At 44.7% G+C, this 23,838-nt stretch overlaps 1 protein-coding gene across 1 annotated transcript in view; it reads right to left on the reverse strand.

Annotated features, from left to right (window-relative positions):
• The window catches only part of UNC45A (unc-45 myosin chaperone A), a 367,777-nt gene that overhangs the window by 306,697 nt on the left and 37,242 nt on the right, over positions 1-23,838 (reverse strand). The window contains exons 2-6 of the mRNA XM_078683264.1: positions 18,717-18,875; positions 13,616-13,652; positions 12,370-12,545; positions 11,722-11,814; positions 1,926-2,093 (exon numbers count right to left, since the gene is read on the reverse strand). Coding sequence (XP_078539390.1) covers positions 1,926-2,093; positions 11,722-11,814; positions 12,370-12,545; positions 13,616-13,652; positions 18,717-18,875 — 633 coding nt within the window. The remainder of the gene's footprint in view (positions 1-1,925; positions 2,094-11,721; positions 11,815-12,369; positions 12,546-13,615; positions 13,653-18,716; positions 18,876-23,838) is intronic.

Consider the following 23,838-nt stretch of genomic DNA (forward strand, 5'->3'; position numbering starts at 1 on the left):
GGCAACTCTGCCCTCTCCTCAAAGTCCTTCTGCACTGAAAGATAGACTGGCAGTTTGAAACCACCAGTATGCTTATCAGTGCTGCACTGTCCCCAAGCAAGAGATTTCAACTTCACTGGAACATAACATTATTTTATAGAAGAGGCTGCGGCAAAAGGGAACAGACCACTTAATGTCTTCTGCAGCTTGTTTCATGAGCTCCTCCATCCTACTCCAATAAATCTATACTATATTAAGGTTAGCTTCAGAAGCATGGCCTTTTTGGCTGCTTTACCTTTTCAAGAACAAAGCAAAAAAACTGGACAGTATCAGAAAGTGCTGCGACAGACCACAGAACCAAGGCATTTAGTGCATCCAAAAAATATTTAAAGTCATTTTTATTTCACACAATTTCAAAAATGGAACCATAGTCTTCCCTTTGATGCAGTTCTGTTAGCAACACACTGAACTCCAGATGGAGGGTTTGTGCTACATGAGCAACATATAAATACAGGTCCGCTCAGTGCCCAATTTGGGCAGTGGACCCCACCGGCACTCCTTTTTAGGGACCGGCACTTATTTTTTCTCACCAAGAGTAAGAAAGAGAAAGACAAAAGAGGGAAATAGAGGATTATGGAAAGACAGTGACTAAAGGAGAATGCAGGAATCTAATACAACCTGCAAGAGTCAGATGAAGGGGCAGGGAGAGTGTGGCAATGGATAAAAGAGGTATGAGGTGTAACCAAGACTACGAAGCCTTGGTATTCAACACAACGGATACTCGTAGTGCCGGGAGAGAAACACTAAGTAAAATTTTGACCCGCCACTTACTGTTAGACAAACTAAGCACTGGGAGCGATGTGACAAAGTAATACATGTAATATATTCAGAGGATGCAGGAACTTGGGAACGGCAAACTCTCTTGGCCTTTCTACTTTTGGAAGAGGATTTTTGACAGACTGAAATCATCTTTCAGATGTAGGACCTAGGCAAAAAGTACTTGCACATTATGGAGTTTTAGATTGTTAAATTAATGGGCCATATTTACTCCTTAGACTACTGGTGAACGCATTTTCCAGATGTCCCCATCTCACGGACCTCAACCAATGTATTACTCACCATATTTGTGAAAGGCTGGTGCTAGGTTAGCCCTTTCAGTAACTGCTTGAGAAGAAAAATAATGGTTTAGCACTGCATTTAGCAGGAGATGTCAAATGCTCATAGGTGTAGGGGCAGGTGGAACGGACTCAGCTGAAGCAGAGTGCTGCGGGCCAATCTCTTTCTATACAGTAAGCAGTTCATCATGAAGTAAATCTAAGTATGCCCTTCCATCCCAGGGGATCAGAAATGAATCACTACAGCTGAATTTGCAACATCACTTACATGAAACTTAAAGATGACCCAGGTGAGAATTGTACTTATCTCACTAATCAGGAAATAAAAGAAGGTGATTTGGATCATGGCTACAGTTTTGCCCTTCCCTAAAGAGGGTATGGGGAAGATGCGTATTTAATAAAATAAGTACAAGAAAAAATGTCATGCATTTATATGTATTTAAAAAAAATTAAATGGCCATCTCCACGGGTAAATAAGGAAATGTTGAAAATGGGAAATAGGATGGTAATAAAGCACAAAGTGTCTCAACTGTGCAGCAGAGTTTACTTCAAAGGCTCGTTATTTGTTTTTTACTAGCCACATTATGTTAAACATGCAGTTTAAAAAATATTTCTCAGCCATCCTTCAGTTAGCCAACATATTGTCACAAAGCTCTCCAAGACATTTTCTGATGGAGCCAAAACTGTCACGATTTCTGCACTTCAACATTCTACACTTCATGCAGAACTAAACAAGGTTTTTAATATTCCAGCTTGAACCTAGAATCACACTGCCCAATGGTTTTTGTGAAATACAGACCAAAGATTTTTTAGCAACTAAGTGACATGTACCCTTGACTGATGCGCAGAGGACAGTCCAACGAGCGTCCTCAGGGCTGCCAACATCATGTCAGTCTTCCCTGTGTCCAGCATTCGCAGCAGCAGCTTCACTCCATCACTCTGAAAAATCCTCTCAGCGCCTGTATCGTCGCGAGCTAAGACAATCAGGTTTTGGGCAGCCTAGCATACATGGAAAAAAGAAAATCAAATGTTAGCGGAGGGCATCTATAGTAAAAGCATTTCACAATCAATTAGGTTTGTAGATATTCCATTAAAAAAGCATGAGAGACAGTTTTGCTTGTAGCAAATAAATATGAGATGGACTCTAGATTCTGTTATGGAAAAAAATAATAACACCATGTTTACACTGCCTTTTTTATTGCTTGACCTTGCCAATAGTTATTTGTTTTTTTACATAGCAAAGATGTCTTTTGGGTTGAATGCTTCCCTTTATAAATATAAAATGCATTTCATTCCATTTTGGTAGGCAGTCACAATATGGGGAAACTCCATTTAACTCCTCTGTGTAACCTTTCTGTGCCCAATAAAACACTTACCACTGGATTCATTTGTTAAACTATGCAGAGATCAAGTGCTTGCCATGGATTATCAAAGAATAGTAAACTGAGAATACACAGAATTATAGATTGTGAATAACAGATTTTTACATCAAATAGAGTGATGCTCGAGTTGTATATGTGATGTCACTTGGAACTCTAAAATGAAGAACATTCCTCTTATTCAGTTACCCATCTACAATATTAATCGGGACTCCCCCAGTTCCTCTTACCCTACTCAATTCAGCAACACTGCAGGGGTAGAACGGTCAGGGGAGAGCCGTCCAACATCATGGCCTGGAGTCCTGTTACTCCCCTCCACCAAAAACACAAAATTGCCTTTGGAATCCTACCCACAGTCACTATGACAGGGTCTGTCTAAGAGCTGCACAGCACGCAGGGGATTCCCCAGTCACCAGCAGGTCTCTGAAGACATGGGAGAGGGTGGTTGACAGAGACAGTACCACTCGCATTCCCCGGTCTCCCTCCGGTCTGCTGACAGCCGGAGACAGAGGAAGGCAAACATACACACTGCATCAATTGACATGGTCAATTTGTCAGGGACTCTCAAGATGTAGGCGCAGTGCAGGAGCACCAGTGGCACAAAGGCTTCCTTTGAGAATGTAAAAGCTGCAGAAAAATAACTTTGGTTTTCCTCTGCTGTGAAGTAAATACCTGGTGCTGGAATCCAGGATTCACAACACTGGCTCCCAATGAGAACCATACCTAGTATACAGAACTGTAGATGAGTAATGCGAGCATGAAGGATGCCATTCAACAAGTGATCTCAAATAGACAATGAGAGTGAAGATCATGTCACACCGCAGCCTCGGCTCCTGCTCTAATCAGCAGTGAAGGGGTACAGCAGTCACTCTGGATCACCGGGATGGAGAAACGTCCCCTGCATGACTCTGGACAGCGTGCAGTCCCACCTCAAAGCTGACGAACTGCTTAGAAGGACATGTGAAAAATGCTGCCGGAAGCCAATACGACTGCTGCGACATTGCAAGAGACCTGCATCAACGGCCAAGAGTGAGGCTCGAGGTCCCTGAAGTGTCACAAGCTCCTGCACTAACAACTGAACTGAAATGTGCTGAATGGAACTAGAGTTTTGAAGCCAGGGGGCTAGCGCTTAGAAGCATCCAGGGGCTGGAGGAAGCAGAATCCGCTCTTAGTTGAAGTACATGTGATAACTACAAGAGCCGTAAAGAGACCACGTCAGCACGAGGACATCACCACTAGGACTCACGTAGTGCAGCCCACCGGGGTAGTGCACTTCCGCTGACAGCGGCGCTAAAAGGTGTGCCCTAATCACAAAGCAACATATGAAGTTGGCCAGAAAGCGAGGTATTGTGACACTGAACCCATGTGAAGTGGGTGCGGGGTGGGATAAAGTAATCTTTTGGAACTATTGAGGGCCTATGAGGAGAGCGAGAAACAGGAAGACCCCATAGAAGGCCCCATAGAAAGACAAATTGCTTACACTGCCTGTTTTTGAACTGCTATTAAAATTAGAGAGTATTAGTAGTCATTAAAAAGATAAACCGTTTATTTAATTCTCTTTTTTCCTGCAAGAAAGAAAAAATGCAGGACTAGTGATTAGAAGGTGCCTCTGTAAACATAAGTACCGTACTGGTAGGCAGCAGGTTGCTGCAGCATCCAGAATGTGGCGTTGTAACAAATCAAAGTTATTTCATTTTGGGAGCCAAAAGGAGGAAGATCTCAAACACCTACTTATATCAAAGTGCTGAGACAACTAGGATAAAAAGTAAGTTATAGTTGCTTCTCCATAATGTAAATTCCACAAACAATTAAGAGAATAGCAGGCTTGTCACTGCATTATGTTAGCAGAGAGTATTTCAAATAGGAGGAGATGCCATATTGCTCAAAGACTTCTTTAGGTGCAATTGATCCCCTTGAAGCCTTTTTCCAACATACACTTAAGGAAATATTTCTTAGGAGCACAGGACAACAGTTTTAATTCCAGGTGGAAGCACTGTGCAGGCATACTGACAGGCTTCTAATATCACAAACATATCATATAAATGGAAAGAGGCTCTTCAACATGCAATCATATCACCTATAAGTAAAATCAAGTATCTTGTATTACTCATGCTTTGCATGCGCTGACGCGACAAATAGGGACTGTCCAATTAAAAAGAGCAATTTAAAGAGTGTTACTAGTGTACGTTACTGGTAATACTACTTTCTGGTGCAGAAAATGTGCAAACGCTGGACGGCACAGAGTTCCCAAGCCAAGCACAGGTTAAACCTACAAAGTCATTGTGAAGTCTTTGGTGGTGGGCCGATTTTTATTCGCAACTGGCTCTTTTTCTACACACCTTCTCGGAATCTGTGCTTCCCCAGCATGGCTCTATTGAGGGTACCCAAAATTCAGTGCCACTGCATAAGGGGCAGAACCTTTCCATTGCTATGTACAGACTCTGAAATTGTCTTCTAGTATTTCTGCGCCATTACACATTGGCTTGCTTTTTAGTAAACAGCTTAAACCCTGGCCATCTTAAACAGCGAGCAGCGTTTGATCTAGTACGTCAATTCTACAACCATAAGTTGTATCCCTCGTCCTTCTCTGCATCTCCTTATAACTTTTTATGCATGAGGTGTCACATCACATATTCGTGAGAGCCCCTTCAGTGGGCTCACACACTGCTGAGCACACTGAGAATAATAACAGTGAGGGCCAGAAAAGACTGAACGTCTTCGGCAGCCATGTAGGCAACACTGTTCACAGGCTCAAAAAATGTATTCATATTTAGGAAAACAAATATATCCAGGTTTTTATCGTCTGCCCTGTTCGTCACTAACCCCTCTGACTACTCGCATGCTCCTTCTGTCTTTAAGAAAGATGGAAATATGAGTCACAAAAAGAGGAAGGCCCTGAAAGAGGAAGAACTCAGGGAGAGGGCATGGAAAGAAGCTCTGTAGCCGTGTGATTCTCAGATATGGAACATGAAAGAAAGTCTGAGCTCCTGGGAGGGCGGGAGGAGTGAGAAAGAGAAAACAAGAAAATGTCAACCAACGGACGAACAAGCATTGGGAATGGCTTATAATTGAAACTGTTTTTACAGTGACAGGTGATTTTAGGAACTGAATAAGTCATCCTCATATGCGCAACTCTTTGTTCATTCTGGCACTTATGCATACATTCGTCCAACCGCTTCCTCATTCTTGCATTCAAACACTTACCCATCCACAATAAAACCACATAAGCTCACCAAGAATATACAAGACAAATTGAAAGAAAAACGTAGATAAAAGAAAGCACACAACTAAAGATGGCAGGCATATGCAATACAAATGTAATTAAATATAGAAGAGTTCGGCCCGCTTGAAATTGTATTGTAGATAATCTTCCACTGTATTAAAGTTCCAAAATGTCTGGAAGTTTAGAATCAATGTACCGGTCACTCTGGAGTAGTAGAATAATGGTACAATATGCATGATATTATTCCAAGATGGCGACTCAGTAAACATCACTCTGGCCAGCCATCGTAGTATAGTAGTGAGCATAGTGTATACTTGTTATGCAGATCCAGGGTGGCTGACATAAAACTAGAGACCATCTTGTAAGGATAAAACAATGATACATTGAAGATAATAAATTGCACGATGCCTGCCTTGGTCCGAAGAAGTGGATTGAGAGCAACGTCTGGGGACCTGCAAGGATGCTACAAAAAGGAAGGAAATGAAAAGAGACCTAGAATATACTAAATCAAAAACTGAAGGACAACCCCACCATCCTGGCCCATCCTGGCCCTTAAGCCCACTAGTTTTCAGGCAGATGAGCACGTGATCAGGCAAACTGTCATCACATAGCAATAAAGTCAATGACTGCAGGACGCTGACCAACTGCCCCCTGTAGTATACTGTCAAGCGCATTACCAGAATGTGATGACAAACTGATAAGTGGCAGAAGAGAGGTGGCTCAATACCGGTCTAAGTGTGTACAGGAATGTATAACTGTATACACATATATGAATTGTTTGATGACGTATCGGCAGACAAGGAAATAGTACAAATAATGCACTCTTAGGGCTCTTTAAAAAGGGGTAACTAACATCAAAACCCTTTCATAATAACGTAAATTGTGAGATTCTATCAAAATACCCAATTAAAAGGCATTAACAAAGTGTAAGACCAATTCACCTTTAAAGGTCTAATGATTTTAAAATGTACTTTTTATACTAAGAAAGTGAGGCCTCCTGTATTTGTCAAAACTTTTCATAATAAACAGATCAAATCTATGGCATTGGACATAGTCTTTCCAAATGAACCAATCAGACCAATAGCCTTTGAAAATAGGGTCATCACCATAACCAAACCAGGCCTGCTACATGAACAAAGTCACAAAATTGAAAATATGTACACAATTAGAGTTGGCAAAACACTATTCAGCCTCTTCCAAAAGGGTTAACAAGGATTATTAATGAGAAAATCCTCCCCTTCAAGCATCAGGTGCAGTTTAAAGTTCTCTTTATTGCTATACTATAACAAAGGACCCCAATTACTAGGCACCATCATCAAACCTTACAGCCCTGGAAGGTCCTGGGGATCCGCGAATGCACTTCTTGCAATAGTACCAAAAATACGCAGAACAAGATGGGGAGGCAGTTCTTTTGAGTACCTAACTACTAAATTATGGAATTCTCTGCTGATCAAATTGAGCTAGATACACTGATAACCCACCTTCAGAAAATTAAGACCTAGATATTCATTAATTAGATACCTCCCCCCCACCCTGGTTTTCATATGGGGTCCGGTTCTATGGTTATGCTAATTGGTGCAAGTGTTGGGAAGCCTAAGGGTAACCATATGATTTATAAATCCCCTAGATTAGATTAGAATGTATGGGGACAGCAGTAGTCTCAAAGCAGAAGCGGCTTCGATTCCACAAAAAGCACGGATATTCTTGATGTTGAGGGGAGGAAAACTGTTGAGGAGGTTATAGGACACAAGTTTAGCTCTGCACACACTTCGATGAACTAGGAGCAGGATCGAAGTGGAGCCAGAAGCAAGAATCAAACCTAGACTATAGGTAGCCTTCAGACACAGAGGAGGGAGGGTGGGAGGGGGGTATGCAGGGGAGTTAAATGGTTATGTTGACAAGAGGGTATTCTCTAAGAATGGCATGTGATTATACGTGGTGAGAATAAGCAAAAGGATTGCTTGTGGTCGGAAGACCGTTCCATAAGAGATTAGAAATGTATCATTATTGACCAAATGTTCCATTAGATGTATTGAAATACCTGCTACATGATCAACTGTCAATAAAAAATATTTATTTTTTTAAAACCAACAAGTTTAGCTTTGCACATAGCGATTTCTTTTTATCATGGGCACTGTCATTTTTTTCTATTCCATTAACCACAGGATGGAGGACCACTTGCCATGAAAGATTTCTGTCATGTTAATTAGGGCAATATTTTGTCAAGACCTCCTGTTAACTCGGCAGGAGCATTTTTGTGAAAACCGTAAAGCTGGCTGGCTGAATGTCTTAGTGGTTTCTTGGACTTTTCACTGCGGGAAGTCCACTGCTGTATGCCGGTTCGCATCTCCCGTATCCTTCTTACCTTGTTCTCAAGTATCTACCTTCCTAGACCTTTTTTTTCTATTTTGACAGGGGGGAACTCTGGTATTTTGGAGTGCTGATTAGAGGTGGATATGAATCTGCCAGTGGCTTTTGTGGTTTTCTAATAAGTGTCCCATCTATTTTTACTGGGGCTACTTCCTGTGCCCATGGACCCTATTTTTAACAAAAATATTTTATCAGGATTAAGAGGTAGTGCTCCAATGATTTCTCATTTCCTCTACTTTAGCTGGGTGTACTGATGCAGTGTGTAACGCTGCAGTGAAAAGGCGGTTGGCATAGTGTTGGCGCCAATAAGTATGCAAACACTCTTTATGTCAAGTTAGCATTTCTTTCTTTTACAGAAACAAACTACTCTAGTTAAGATTTATTTCTGCCAACGAACCAAACAATGGCACTGAAACACAGGAAATGTTTCCTCTGCGTGTTAGGACTATTGCTTATTTTTCCTGCCCACGCCGACCAGGTCTTGCATGGCAGTTCCAGGTCTGAAAAATATGCGCTGCAAATCTTGCTTGAATAGAATGGGCCTTATGTCAAATTGATCCAATGGCCATATGGCAGATGGACTAAAGGTTCGCAGATTTCTGCAAGCAAGGTTAGAAATTTACAGCTATAAACAGGGTTGGAGAACTGCAGGGCTTGGTAGGGTAGGAGCCCCATGGATTTACAGCGAGCTTCTCACTCCGACAAACCTTAGTTGCAATACATTTGTATTTCAGCTTTTTATATTTTGTACACAAACCATTTTCTAAATTTCCACAGCAAGTAATGCTTAGAATTTGTTTGAACGTTTCCCACCCTTCCCTTAACAAGCTCTTCCACTTCAAGTCTTTCTTTGTTTTACTGGCTTTAACATATCTTCAGACAAACTAAATGACAAGTTTATCTTGATATCATCCCCAGATACTAGCAACAACACTTCTGGCAAAACCCAAATACAGGTTTTGAATGTTTGCATCAAAAAGATGAAAGACAGCAATACACTGATAATTATTTAGGAATCATTTCATAGGACCTGATTATTGCTGAGTGCCAAAGTCCAAAGCCATAATATTGAGTTATACGGACTCGGACTATGGCAGTTATTAATCCCAAATGACTAGTTGGAGATGATGCACAGCATAGGGAATCAAGAATTCCTTCACTACGTACCAGGGTCCTAATAACATTTCACCTTAACTTCCTTAGGGAATGACACCTTTTGCATATTGGGACGCAAACCTAAAGTTGGGCCTGTTAGCCCACTTGCCAAATTTCCCTAGAGTTAAATAGCTCATTTTCAATCACCCTACTCCCAGAGATTTCTGAGAGTAGGGTGTTCCCACCAAAACTCCACATGAAGATTTCTTTTTTTGCAACAATGTATGAACAAAGGTGGACTATCCTTTCGTATAGGCATCCGGCCCTACCCGCTATTTAGGTATCTGTCTGAGCAGAGACGTAGATGACCTTTGGAGGGCCAACTTCGGACGTGCGGTGGACTGGCTTGAGTCGAAAATACCATACTGGAACCCGCTCCCCCTGTCACTAACCGGTTGTATAGCCATTGCTAATATGGTTGTCCTTCCCAAATTCCTTTATCTTTTTTTTAATGTCCCTAACTGCCCACTTTTTTCGTAGGATACGCTCTCTGATCATATCTCTTGTCTGGGCTGGTAAGCAACCCAGGATTGCATACGATATTCTTACTCTCCCTATGTCAGTTGGCGGCATGGGTGCTCCAAATTTTAAGCGTTATGCCTTAAGTGATCAGGCCAGTTTTTCACAATTCTGGATTTACCCCACTCCTTTTCAGCCGCATGTCGCGGTCGAAGCCGACCTTGCAGCCCCTTGGCTGCTGGACACTGCCCTGTTTGCCCCAGCTGGACACCCACGCACTGAAGTGGATACAGTCGAGACCATGCGTTGGGCCTGGAGGGACTACGTCGCATCTCTAACGCTCCGATTCTATCGGCTAACACGATGCCGATCGTTCGACATCCTGCATTCCCTTCTCTACAGCCATGTGGTATGGCCAAACATGTCGCCCGTCTGGGGCTGGCGACACCGGCAGACCTTTACCCTGGGAACACATTCTACTCTCTCCCTGCTGCCTCTGCCCCCATGGACACTCTGCTTTTCTACCCCTTGCGGTCGATCTGTAGGGAATTGCATCCCACGTTCCCCCAAGCTCCCCCTTCGATGTCTACCCTTGACTTCATATACTCGACCCCTACCCCCCAGAAGTTGGTTACCAAACTATATGCCCTCACGCTGGCAACCACTTCCACCTCCTCTGATTGCGCCGGTGCGGCATGTAGCGAAGTTCTTGGCATTTACATTTTCCAGGCCGATTGGCTCTAATGCTGCAACCAAACGAAGAAATTATCACCCAACTATAGCCTGAGTCTTATACACTTTAAATACTTACACAGGCTCTATCCCAACCCCGGGCAGCTACATAAATTGGGTCTCATCCCCAGTGATAGGAGCTTGCGATGCTCTTCCCCTGCCATGGACTTCTCTCATCTTGCCTGGTTGTGCCCATGGGTGTCCGACTTTTGGCGGGAGGTCTGCGCTGCTATTTCTGAGATCCCCTCTACTCTGGTTCAGCCCGACCCACCGCTATGCCTCCTAGGCTTTGTTAAGTTTTGTCCTGACGCCTCCCGCCGCTTAATCCCCATGCTACTTGCCCTTGCGCGGCGTAGGGTATCCATATACTGGGGTCGCAGACCTGCGCCTAAGTTCGCCCACTGGCTCGAAGATGCATCGCTCTGCCAGCCTCTGCTGTCTGAATTCTGGGACCTTATGCCTACGATATCTCGCCCACTCGACACATGTGGCCGCCTAGTGACATACCTTCACACCCGCTCACATTGGAGCCAGACTGCCTCTCCCACGCTCCCCGCCGGCTCCCTGCCCGCGGCAGTCACCGGTGCTGGTCAGTAATCACCTTCTTCCCTGCCCTCATCCGCCCAGGTCGGACCTGCTCCTCCCCCTGCAGCGTTGTCTTTCCATCCTACAACTATATACTGAACAATGGTGTTTTTGCTGTGTTGTACAAGATATTGCTCATTGCCGATTGACTTTTTGGACCTTCGTCGTACTCCGCAAATGATCCAATGTATACGGTGCTCTGATTTGATGCATAACTGTAACCCGCTCATCCAAATTTGTCAATAAAGGTTTTGAAAATTAAAAAAAAAAAACTTATGAACAAAGGCAACGATAAAGAAGTTAAAATCTGAAACCATTTCAACTGTACAGGTATGCGATGTCAACCTATCAAAAAGTCTCAAAGAATGGATTAACTGTGAAACCAATGACAGTTTCATCATAGAACGTCATGCAAAAACAATATTTTAGAATGTTGCACTTAGATTAACTAATTGAAAAGGCAATAGGTCTTCCTAAGAGCAAAGCACCTTTTTAGGTTGAAATGATTTTATTACATACATGCATCAATCAGACCAGACAGATCTACCACTTACCTCAAATAAACCGTACTTCAATATCCAAAAACATAATTTGGTAAGCCCAGCCCTTTCCTCATGTGGGCAGAACACTTATGTGAAGAATCAACTCCAATTATATAGATCTTTATGTCCTCTAAAGTAATCATTGATTTACTACATTGACTTCATACATTCAAAACCCATACCTTCTGTTTCTTCTCCATGTCTTTCTCTTCCTGATCAAGCAAGATCTGAAACATCTGTTCCACTCTGGAATCTGTAGATGACATACGTTGGACCTGAGAAAGAAAGAAAAAGAAGCTCACCAGGTAAATTACATATCACTGTGATTAAACAGAAAAACGTTTGGTAACTCCTCAATGAATGTCTTTACTTCACACAAAAAGAAATCTTCCCTAACCCCCCATCCCCCTTATTGTGAGTGTCAATGAGGTCTAGCTATCCACTCTGTCCTACCAAAAGGAAAGTAAAATACTTCTTCAGTAAAACCACTTACAGGAAACACAGACATTTCCAATTACTGAAAGACGAGCCTGGATTGGACTTGTCCTGTTTTAGATTATTCTTTTAGTGGTAAAATCTATAAAAGATATTATGCTGTGGAAACACAGTAGAGCACTTAATACTGCCATCTTAAGCAGCACTATCAATACCAAATATTGCTACTGGTCAACACAACAGTACTGTAATGAATCACACCCGGAAATATGAAAGTCTGGAAAACAAGTTGCTAAGTGAAACCAAAGATACTGAGTAGGTGCATTATCCCATTGAGCTTCATTTCTGGTAAGCGTAAATGTTTACAGCTGTCATCCCACTAAAATAAATAATACCTGTTGCTGAACACGCACTCCAAGGCTACGCAGGGCCTCCTGGAATGTTTTGTTTTTTGGCTCTAGAACCACACACCTCCGAAGATCAACAATTGCTTCATCTAGTCGTTCAAGCTTCTCTAGCGCCTGGCTGCGACGAAAGAGAGCCTTTACATCCCCGCCATCCACACCAATAGCTGTAATGATATGACACAAACATAAAAATGTCACGTCCAACAAGTTTATAAAAAGTACACCACTATAAAACCCCAACCCTTCAAATGTAGACTTAACATATCGCCCATGGTCTGTGCCCATCATAGGAAATTTGAAAGAATAGCTGAAAGCACAGCGAATCCAGTAAGACTGCTGCAAAGTAGTGAGAAAACAAACAACGCACAAGGTACTAAGCAAATTCCTACCTGGCTTGAAAATCGTATTCACAATATGAGCTGACAACTAAATGAAAATAAAAAAGCTGTGTTCCTGTGCTCTAAATGCAGGTTTCTGACGGTGTTCATCGATTTAACGAGACATGTCTCACAGTCCATTGCTGATTAAGGAAAGGTTAAGCTGTGATCGCATCTGCATGTTTGGTAGGACGATCTACAATTCAAGTAGGGGAAATAGCAATGGCATGTTGGGATGAAAGAATAAATGTTTATTACAACATAGTTCCACTATTCTAAAAGTGGCAGAGTCCATTTTATTTTCACGTAATTAAAACCAGAAAAACATCCATTAAAATTACAAAAGAGATCCCACTATTTTCCTATACGAAAGGTAAATAATGTAGCAGAGTATCAGCAGTATTTTGCTTAAATGTCCCTTTAGTTGACCAATTTATCATTGCCTCAAGAAGTTGTTCTGGAAGGTCTTGCCTGAGAGTGTACAAGGCATCACCCTTAAAAACAAAAATATTATACACAATACATCTGCATGTTCAGTGATAAATGAAAGCTGATTTTCAAAACACCAATTAGTATATTTTAATTGAGATTCGACTTTTATTCTTTTTAGGGGTTTTATGGGCTACAGAGTTTTCAGGGTTATTATTAACTCTTCAGTAGTAGCCAATAATTGGCAGGTATGTTATCTTGTTGGAACCGAATTGAGACAGCTGTCTCTTATCAAACAGTTGTTGCATTTGTCTATCATTTCACACAGTTCCAACTAAGGCTTTCATGGAAACCTATGTGCGCCCTTTTCCCCTCAATACTTGCAACATGGACAAGGAAACTGAACTGTCTTTCAAAAGAGACTATACCTTTTGTTGCATCAGCCTCAGCATCTGAATAATTCTCCTGTAAAAATAAAAACAGTGTTATTGTCTAGCAAAATAAATACTTTTAGTAAGTGAGAAAGTATAAGCTTAAGGGTAATCAACTCAACTAACGGGTAATATTAAAAAAGACACAATTGTGCTGAGGTGGGAGAGCAAATCTCATGGCACAAATGCGTCAATCAGGGGTGTCCAATATAGGTCAAGAGGCACGAATCCAGGCCAGGTTTTGTAAATGATATCCATATAAATGTATTACATGAAAATGTATTTCTTGTAGAAATCCTGAAAACCTGTCACTGACCTCACCTTTCTGGACCTATGTTGGACACCTATGCTGAGGTTAGAGGACAACATATTTCTATACACATAGCACAGCATCCAGTTTCTTTTGCCAAAGACCTATATCCAATAGTTGTATCAAGCATTAGATTAGTAAAACATTTTGTCACATCCTTTTTTTGAGGAAGAGCTCAGATTATGTTCCATTTCTACATGACAGATTGCTCTCCCTTTATAAATGTCATGACCATTATAATCAACAAGTTTGATTGAGCAAGCCCAGATGATGTTAAACAGAAAACCAGCTCACTTAACTCCTTAACTATATCATCTGTCTTGTCATTTTAATTCTGAAGGGTACCACATCACTGCCACATCATTGCCAATTCATCTCCGCAGGTGCTGGTACATAGTACTCCATCAGTGATACAGCTTTTTACCTGTATCGCGCACAACATAAGTATTTCTCCCTATCATAAACCTCTAAACGATGCAGAGACTGACGTGTAACATATTGGAGGCAATCGGAAACTACAACCGAACGTCCCATTGAGTCACATCCAGGGTTGCTTCCAAAAATCCCCAAAATATCCACATCATCTGCTGTCCTATATATCTGAGAGAGTTCACCAGTTATCCTGAAACAAAGCTCCCTTTAGGCTGCAGTCTCTATCAATCAATCAATCAATCAAGAAATGTATATAGCGCGCTACTCACCCGGAGGGTCTCAAGGCGCTTGGGGGAGGGGGATCTGCTACTGCTCGAACAGCCAGGTCTTGAGTTGCTTCCTGAAAGAGAGGTGGTCTTGGGTCTGACGGAGGTGGATGGGGAGGGAGTTCCATGTCTTGGCTGCCAGGTAGGAGAAGGATCTTCCTCCCATGGTGGCTCTTCGGATGCGTGGAACGGCGGCGAGGGCGTGGCTGGTCGAACGGAGCTGGCGGGTGGGAGTGTAGAAGGTCAGGCAGTTGTTGAGGTACCTGGGGCCCAGGTCGTGGAGGGCCTTGTGTGCGTGGGTGAGGAGTCGGAACGTGATTCTCTTGTTGACGGGAGCCAGTGAAGGTCTCTCAGGTGTCCGGAGATGTGGCGGGAGACGTCCAGGATGAGTCGTGCGGAGGCGTTCTGGATGCGTTGGAGTCTCTTTTGTAGTTTGGCAGTGGTTCCGGTGTAGAGGGTGTTTCCGTAGTCCAGTCGGCTGGTGACGAGTGCCTGTGTGACAGTCTTCCTGGTTTCGGGGGGGATCCATTGGAAGATCTTACGGAGCACGCGTAGGATGTTGAAGCACGAGGATGAGACGCTGTTGACTTGTCTGGTCATCGAGAGGGAGGAGTCCAGGATGAAGCCCAGGTTGCGTGCGTGGTCCGTTGATTTGGGTGCGCTGCCCAGGGCAGGGGCCCACCAGGAGTCGTCCCAGGCGTTGGAAGATGGTCCCAGGATGAGGGCTTTCATACTTGTCTGTATGGAGTTTCAAGCGGCTGGTCTTCATCCACTCGCCTACTTCTTTCATCATTTCGTGTAGGTTGGTTCTGGCGGTGGCTGGGTCGTTGGTGAGGGAGAGGATCAGCTGAGTGTCGTCGGCGTAGGAGATGATGTTGAGGTTGTGTTGGCGTGCGATGGCCGCGAGGGGGGCTCATGTAGATGTTGAAGAGGGTGGGGCTGAGTGATGATCCCAGTGGTACGACGCAGATGACTTCGGTGGCCTCGGATCTGAACGGGGGGGAGGCGGACTTTCTGGGTTCTTCCGGCGAGGAACGAGATGATCCACTCCAGAGCCTTCTCTTGGATTCCGATGTTGCTGAGGCGATGTGCTAGGGTGCGGTGGCAGACAGTGTCGAACGCTGCGGAGAGATCCAGGAGGATGAGGGCCGCTGTTTCCCCGTTGTCGAGCAGGGCACGGATGTCGTCAGTGGCTGCGATGAGGGCGGTCTCAGTGCTGTGGTTAGCTCTGAAGCCGGACTGCGAGGGGTCGAGGGAACAGTTTGTCTCGAGGAAGGCGGCAAGCTGTCGGTTGACGGTCTTCTCGATGACTTTGGCAGGAAAAGGGAGGAGCGAGATGGGGCGGTAGTTCTTGAGGTCGGTGGGGTCCTTTGAAGGTTTCTTCAGGAGGGCGCTGAGTTCGGCTTGCTACCAGCTTTCCGGGAAGGTGGCGGTGTCGAAGGAGCAGTTGATGACGTCTCGGAGTTGGGGTGCGATGACGGAGGCGGCCCTGTTGAAGACGTGGTGGGGGCATGGGTCGGTTGGTGATCCGGCGTGGATGGTGTTCATTGTGTGGATGGTGTCTTCGGTGCTGACCGGGGTCCAGGCGCGGAGGGTGGTGGTGGGGGGCGTTGGTTCGGTGGTTGGGTGCGTGGGCTGTGTGCCGAAGCTGTTGTGTATGTCGGCGATCTTGCTGTGGAAGAACGAGGCGAGTGAGTCGCAGAGGTCTTGCGAGGGTGTGATGTCGTTGTTGCAGGCGCTGTGGTTGGAGAGCTCTTTGACGATGCTGAAGAGTTCTTTGCTGTTGTGTGCGTTGTTGTCTAGTCGTTCCTTGAATGCGGTCTTCTTGGTGGTGTGGATCAGCTGGTCGTGTTTGCGGGTGGCGTGCTTGAGTGCAGTCATGTTGTCTGTAGTCAGGTTTTTGCGCCAGGCTTTCTCGAGGGTGCGGCAGTTCTTCTTGGAGTTCATGAGATCGTCGTTGAACCAGGAAGCCTTCTTGCTGCCGGGCCTGCTGGGATGGTTTTTCAGGGGTGCGAGGTCGTCAGCGCAGTTGGTGATCTAGTGTGTGAGGTTGATGGCTGCCTGGTTGGGGTCCGTTGAGCTGGCGGGAGGATTCTGGTTCAGGGATGTGGAGAGCTGGTCGGAGGTGATCTTGTTTCAGCTCCTACGGGGAACCTGTTGCTGGTGGTGGTGGGTCGTGGTTCTTCTGAAGCTGAAGTGGACGCAGCTGTGGTCTGTCCAGTGGAGTCCGGTGGAGTGGCTGAAGGAGATGTCCTTGCTGGAGGAGAAGACTGGGTCAAGCGTGTGTCCGGCGTAGTGGGTGGGGGTGTTAACCAGTTGCTTGAATCCGAGGTTGGCGAGGTTGTCCAGCAGGGTGGTGGTGTTGCTGTCCTTTTTGTTCTCCAGGTGGAAGTTGTGGTCCCCTAGGAGGATGTAGTCAGCGGAGGGGAGGGCGTGCGGGCTGATGAAGTCTGCGATGTCTTCGCTGAATTGTGTGCGGGGCCCTGGGGGTCTGTAGATGAGGGTGCCTCTGAGGGTGGTCTTGGGGTCGGTGTGTATCTGGAAGTGAAGATGTTCGGCGGCAGTGAGGGTGTCATCGGAGTTGGTCGAGATGCGGATGGTGTTCTTGTGGACGATGGCGATGCCTCCTCCTGTCTGGTTGACGCGGTCCCTCCAGGTGATCTTGTATCCGTCCGGGATGGCGATGGTGATGTCGGGCGCTGAGGAGGCGTTCATCCAGGTTTCCGTGAGGAAGGCGACGTCCGGAGATGTGGTGTCGAGCAAGTTCCAGAGTTCCACGGCGTGTCTGTGGACGGAGCGGGTGTTGAGCAGGATGCACTTCAGGTGGTTGCTGCTGGTGCTCGGCTTGGCTGGTGCGGTGCGGGTCCAGATGCAGGAGAAGTTGCAGGAGTAGCAGCTGAAGGGTCCGTGGGTGCGTCGCGGGGTGGCACGGTAGCATCCGTGGATCCGGCCGGTGTTGAGTGCGTTGAGTGCGGCGGCGTCGTAGCTCCGGCGGGTGGGTTGGCCTCTGCGGGGGCCAGGGGTTCTGGCGCTGGGCGCGGACGGGCTTGCCTTTGGCGCACAATCGGCGCGCCCGCTGCGCGTCAACGCTGCGCGTGCGCGACATAAGAAGGTAGCCGGGAGGGAGGGTCAGCTGGGTGGCGGGAGCGGGGCGGCCAATGGGCTGGCGGGGGGCGGGGCCGCAGGGAGGCAGCGGCGGGAAAGTCTGGTGCGGGCGGGCGGCTCAGCGGTGGCTGGGTCGCCCTAGGCGAGCACCGGAGAAATCAGCAGGCGAGCACAGGAACCAAAAGCAGGCGAGCACAGGAGCAAACAGCACGCAGCAGGAGGAGCGTGGGGGCGACCAGGCCTCGGTAAGGCTCTACTGGGTCAGGTCCCTCTGGCAGTGCCCACAACAAGAAGCTGCGAGCAGTGACTATACATAGTAGCTCCCACCTTGTCCAGTCTTCTCTCTATGCTCTCACCATCTTCGTCCATTGGGTCTACAACAGCCCCACCGGCAACCACGATCAGGAACAGGCGTTGCCCACAGGGAGCCTTTTTGATGCAGATTCCTTCATCGATGCTGGGGAAGATTTTTCTCTGCAGGTTTCTGCCACACCACAGATGCTCCATATTATGAAAAGAGTACACTCTGTGGTACAATACCTCCCCTTCACAAGTTCATATATGTGGCTGCTGCTCTAACCTTGCATGCTCCTGTCACATACATGGAACGTTTAAGACATACATGTGGGGTGATTTGAAGTACAATTGAATAGCGCATTCTATATAAGGATGCTTGTACATAGTATTGCATCACAAAGAGAAACCAAGTAGAGGTGTTCCAGTTTGAGAAATAAGTGATTCTGAATTGTCAGGACTTTAAGTAGCCAAGTGGATAAACCAACTTGTTACTCTGCCCTTTAAAATCAGAGGTATAAAAGCACAATTTTTTTGTAAACATTTTGACTTGTACTCCCAAAGCAAATGTATGTAGCTAAGTAGGCAATTTTACGGATTCAAGTGTTTTAAAGTAACTGCCAAGTCCTGCTATCGTACACTTGCTCGCATATTTTAACAATATTTATGCACATATCTGTAGGAAGCTTACCAGCTTGAGATAGCATGCAGCTCGGTTCCGATGCAGAACTGCCACTTCCGTTCTGTTACTGCATATTCGGATGGCTTTGGTGTACCGGGACAAGGCAGCTTCATACTCCCCAACTTTAAAGAGTTTGTTACCTTCCTCTCGTAGATCAATTGCATTAATCTAAGCAAAGAGAAAAGCAAGCAAAAACGACAGAGCCATAAATTAACACTGTCATGGGCAATACAAAAGGAAACTGAGATAATAAAAAGGTATACGTCCTCTAAAGATTACAGAGTTATGGGGACAAGACAAGTTTAGTGCTTCCTTTCCTGGGTAGCAAGCAGCTGTTTTGAGCAACTACCCTGTCTGGAGAGCACTCCTTATTCCCTCGGATCACTGCACTGCCTCCCTTATCCAGTGATAAATCCAATGCCGTTTCACAACTTTTGGGGGTTGCTGTATGTTCGTGATATAAATATTATTTAAAGAGGAGTGCCAACGAGAATTTGTTTATAGTTTGAGTGTCCCCAGATAACCATATATTGCTGGTCTCCTAGTGTAACTTCTTACAACTGGTGTCCCGTGGCGACCTGACTACTGGACTACCATTTATTCACGTTCAGCCCTTGACATTTTCGAGAGTAGCAATACAGAGCAGCCCAAGGCTTCTGAAGAAAGTGACATGGGCAATAAACTTTACACACAGTAAAGCAGCCAAATACCAATTAATAAATACATCAGTGCCCAGTCAGCGTTTTACTTTTAAAAATGGAAAAGTACGTTATTACACACTAAACTAAATACTACTCATAACATAATCACTTACCACTTCCTACTGGGAGATCTGTGTCTAGATATAGCTATTGAAATGTACTGCCAGGGTGTATGTTTTTAGTATTCCATCGTTTTTTTGCAAAACTATAAACGCAACTTTTCACGTGCCATTCCCACCGAGAATTATTTCCCCTCAGTCCCTGTAGTATTTCAAACTCCCTTCCCCAGGGATGCATAGGTAACCACAGATGTCCGAATCTTAGTTGAATATTATCATCCTCGGCATCAGCTGGAACTTTTATTTCATTCTAATTTGTTCAGTAGACCACATTTCTAATTTTTCCTGCAAAATATTTTTACTGCAAATCCGCTGCTGGGGCTGTTATCAAGAGCTAAACAAGCATTTACAATGCAATGGTCTCGTCTTTGTTAAAGTTAGAGCTATTGGCATTGCAAATGGCGTTTTTTTTTAAACATAAATAAATGGTATTGTCATTTACAATGGCAATAGGTGAGCATTAGAGAGTAGTAGAGAGTATTAGCAGACTCAGAGCCCCCCCACACAACAGAGAGCCACACACACACACACACACACACACACAGATAGCCCCACACACACACACACACACACAGAGGGCCACACACACACACACACACACACACACACACAGAGGGCCACACACACACACACAGAGAGAGTCACACACACACACACAGAGAGTCACACACACACACACACAGAGAGCCCCACACACACAGAGAGCCCCACACACACAGAGAGCCCCACACACACACACACAGACAGAGACCCACACACACAGACAGAGACCCACACACAGAGCCACACACACAGAGCCACACACACAGAGCCACACACACAGAGCCACACACACAGAGCCACACACACAGAGCCACACACACAGAGCCACACACACAGAGCCACACACACAGAGCCACACACACAGAGCCACACACACAGAGACCCACAGAGCCACACACACACACACAGAGCCACACACACAGAGCCACACACACACACACACACAGAGCCACACAGACACACAGAGCCACACACACACAGCCACACACACACACACACACATACACACACACACACACACACACACACACACACACACACACAGAGGCACACAGAGCCACACACACACACTCGGCCTCCTGAATGTCTGGCATAACGGGCAATCCAGGCCAGACTGACAGGCTACAGCTGTCGCGCCATGTCGATTAAGCAGTCTCCAGAGTGCATTCTTGGGGTGTCTTTTTAATTGCACAAACCTCCTGGACTCGGACATGGTGAATCCCATTCACAAGATTTGGGGTTGGGAGCTTCTTGATTGGATTTAAATTATCGTTAGCTGGACCTTCATGGTTTTGAATAAAGGAGAATACATGATACCGCGTGACTTCCATGTCTGAATCACACATGCATCCTGTATGCGATTCTAATGTAATTCCCATTGTGTTACGAAAACGGACAAGGTGGGCTTGATGGGTCAATCTTATCTAGCAATGTTTGCGGCTAGACTGACATGCTTACTCCGTGAATCACCTGCATGACTAGCAACACAACACAAGGCTCTGATTTCAGGTGATCAGACAACACATGGGAGACCTCTCCAAACCCCTTCGATCGCAGTGTTTGGGAAAGTGCTCACTTTATATCCCAAAACTACCTGTTCTTGGAACATCAATGGTCTCTCGTCGAAACTGCAATCTCCAGACACACTCAGATTCCTTAATAAACACGACATCATCTTTCTCCAGGAAACTTGGCTTTCAACGAGCACTCCACTCTAAGGCTATCTGGAATTTTGATGTTGAAATTTCTTTATTTCGGCCGTCGGCCATAAAAGACACACATAAGTACATTCATTAACTCATATGTTAGTATAAAATACGTGCATCAGAAAACATTTAAGACTATAGTTTCAATAGTACGTTAAAAAAAAATAATAATAATAATAATTTTCAACAGTTAATTCAGAAAACATCATTCAATCAGCGGGAAAATACAATTTTTAGCAGCAAGGTTCACTATTTAAAATAAATCCATCTTCAGAGCACCTGTCCCAGTTTCTTTCGGACAATAAAGACTGAATGAAGAAACCTACTAATACTGAATACAATAAACTGTGCAGTATTAGTTTTTAAGATCCTGTACGCTGTAGCACACGATCTAGTTCCTAAAAGAACACACATAGGTTTGAGCCATCTTTTTCAAGCTTTGAGATATGCTTTGCATATAAATAACATATGGACCTCATTCTCCTTGCATAAATCTGAGCACATAGGGCATCTCTCATTTATACTCGTAGGACAGTCCAGTTTTTTATTTGTCCAGCGCTCAGTGTTGGAATTCAGCATGAGATTCCCATACCTGAACTTCAAGAAGAGAGTCTTGGCAAGAGGAGGCTCTATTTCATCCAAGAAGGATTCGAAACATGGTTCACATTTGGAGGTTAAAAATTGTTTAGTTAAGGTGCCAATTCTACTGTCATGAACATATCTGTCGTTCATAAAGCACCAATATGCTCTTTTAACTGTATTTTTAGCAAAAGCTGGTAAATTCTCCGGGTTTTCCCAGAACGAACTCAAACCCAGATTAACAAACCATTTTTTAACATGCCCAAACCACCGAAGGGAATTGAAAGAATCTAAATTCAATACTTCTTGAAGACCATTTCTGTAGTCTACTAGTTCCGGAGTGGACCAAATCCTTATCCAGAACATTAATGGTCTTATGATGGTTAGGTGGTCGGTTCGTTTGAAGTTCAAATCGAAATGGAGAGGTATTAGTGGTGTGCTGGTCGGGACCTTTACAATTGTTCTCATGAATTTATTGTCAAGGCCTTGAAAACTCTCCCTGGCCCAAGGTCCCCATATCTCAGCCCCATATAAGGCTGCAGATTGAATTTTAAATTTAAAAAGTTCAAGTACGGGAGTTATACTTTTACTTGTACTAGCATTCAATCTACAGATTATAGGTTTTGCATTATGGGCGTATGCCACCTTACTTTTTTCGATTTGAGCCTTCCATGTTAACTTGGAATCGAGTACTACCCCCAGGTAGGTAAAATTCTCCACAGTACCTAAAGTTTCCCCATTCAGGGTCAGGTTCCCTCTGTCCGGTCTAATGGGATTTAAAGCCATACATTTTGTTTTATCAACATTTATTTCTAGCCCTTTGGTCACACAGTAACTGCTGAAGGAGTTTAAGAGTGACTGGAGGCCCTTCTTAGTTTGGGATATTAGGATGGTGTCATCCGCGAAGAGCAACGCAGGCACTCTCTCTCCATTCAGCTGTGGTGAATCATTACTGCAAGCATTAAGATAATCAGGCACATCATTGACAAAAATAGAAAACAAAGTGGGGGCCAAGACGCATCCCTGTCGAACACCACGCTTAATCGGGATATCTCGCGTCAGTTCACCTTTCGGACCCCACCTGATGTTTGCGTGATTTCTAGCATGCAATTCAATAATGTGAACCAAGAGACTTTCTGGCAGACCGGCTAAGTTTAACGATCTCCATAGCAGATTGCGAGGAACAAGGTCGAATGCCGCCCTCAGATCGATAAAGGCTACATACAGATGACCTTTCCGAATGTGAACATACTTCCAAAACAGACAACAAAATCTAAAGACCTGGTCTATCGTGCTGGTCTTAGACCGAAAGCCTGCTTGAAGTTTGGAAAGTATAGCCGATTCCTCCAGCCAGTCATTTATCCTAAATAGTAGATGCTTGGCATAGAGTTTTTGCAGAGTGTCCATTAAACTAATAGGTCTGTAATTAGAGGGAACAGATCTATTTCCCTTTTTAAAAATGGGGACAACTTCTGCTGCACGCCAACTATCAGGAAACTTACAACTTATAGACAGAGCATTAAACAAACGATTAATATAGGGTGCCCAAACTTCAGGTACATGTTTATAGAGGTCACCCGATATTTTATCCGGGCCGGGAGCTTTGTTATTTTTCAGTTCATTAATTGCCCTGTATGTTTCTTCCAAAGTAAAATCTAAACATACAGGTAGTGGGAGTGAACATGGGAGCTCCTCTTCCTTACCATTATCGTATGGTTTATATAAATTGGAAAAGTGTATCACCCATGTCATTTCATCAATGAACGAGTCCCTCACAGGTCTACCAGCATGCCCCCTATTTGCAACCAACCTCCAGAAGCCAACATTATCATTATGTTTTGCAGCAAACAGCATTTCAGCCCAAATTGACTCTTCCCATGTTTTCTGCGATTCCCTTTGTACTCGTTTATACTCCTCCCTAGCGAGTCTAACATCATCTTGGGTTTTACTTCTGATCGCATATAGGAGCTTTCTCTTAGCCAAT

This window comes from Lissotriton helveticus, chromosome 3_1 (genome assembly GCF_964261635.1).
Source record: "Lissotriton helveticus chromosome 3_1, aLisHel1.1, whole genome shotgun sequence".
Lineage (NCBI taxonomy): Eukaryota > Metazoa > Chordata > Amphibia > Caudata > Salamandridae > Lissotriton > Lissotriton helveticus.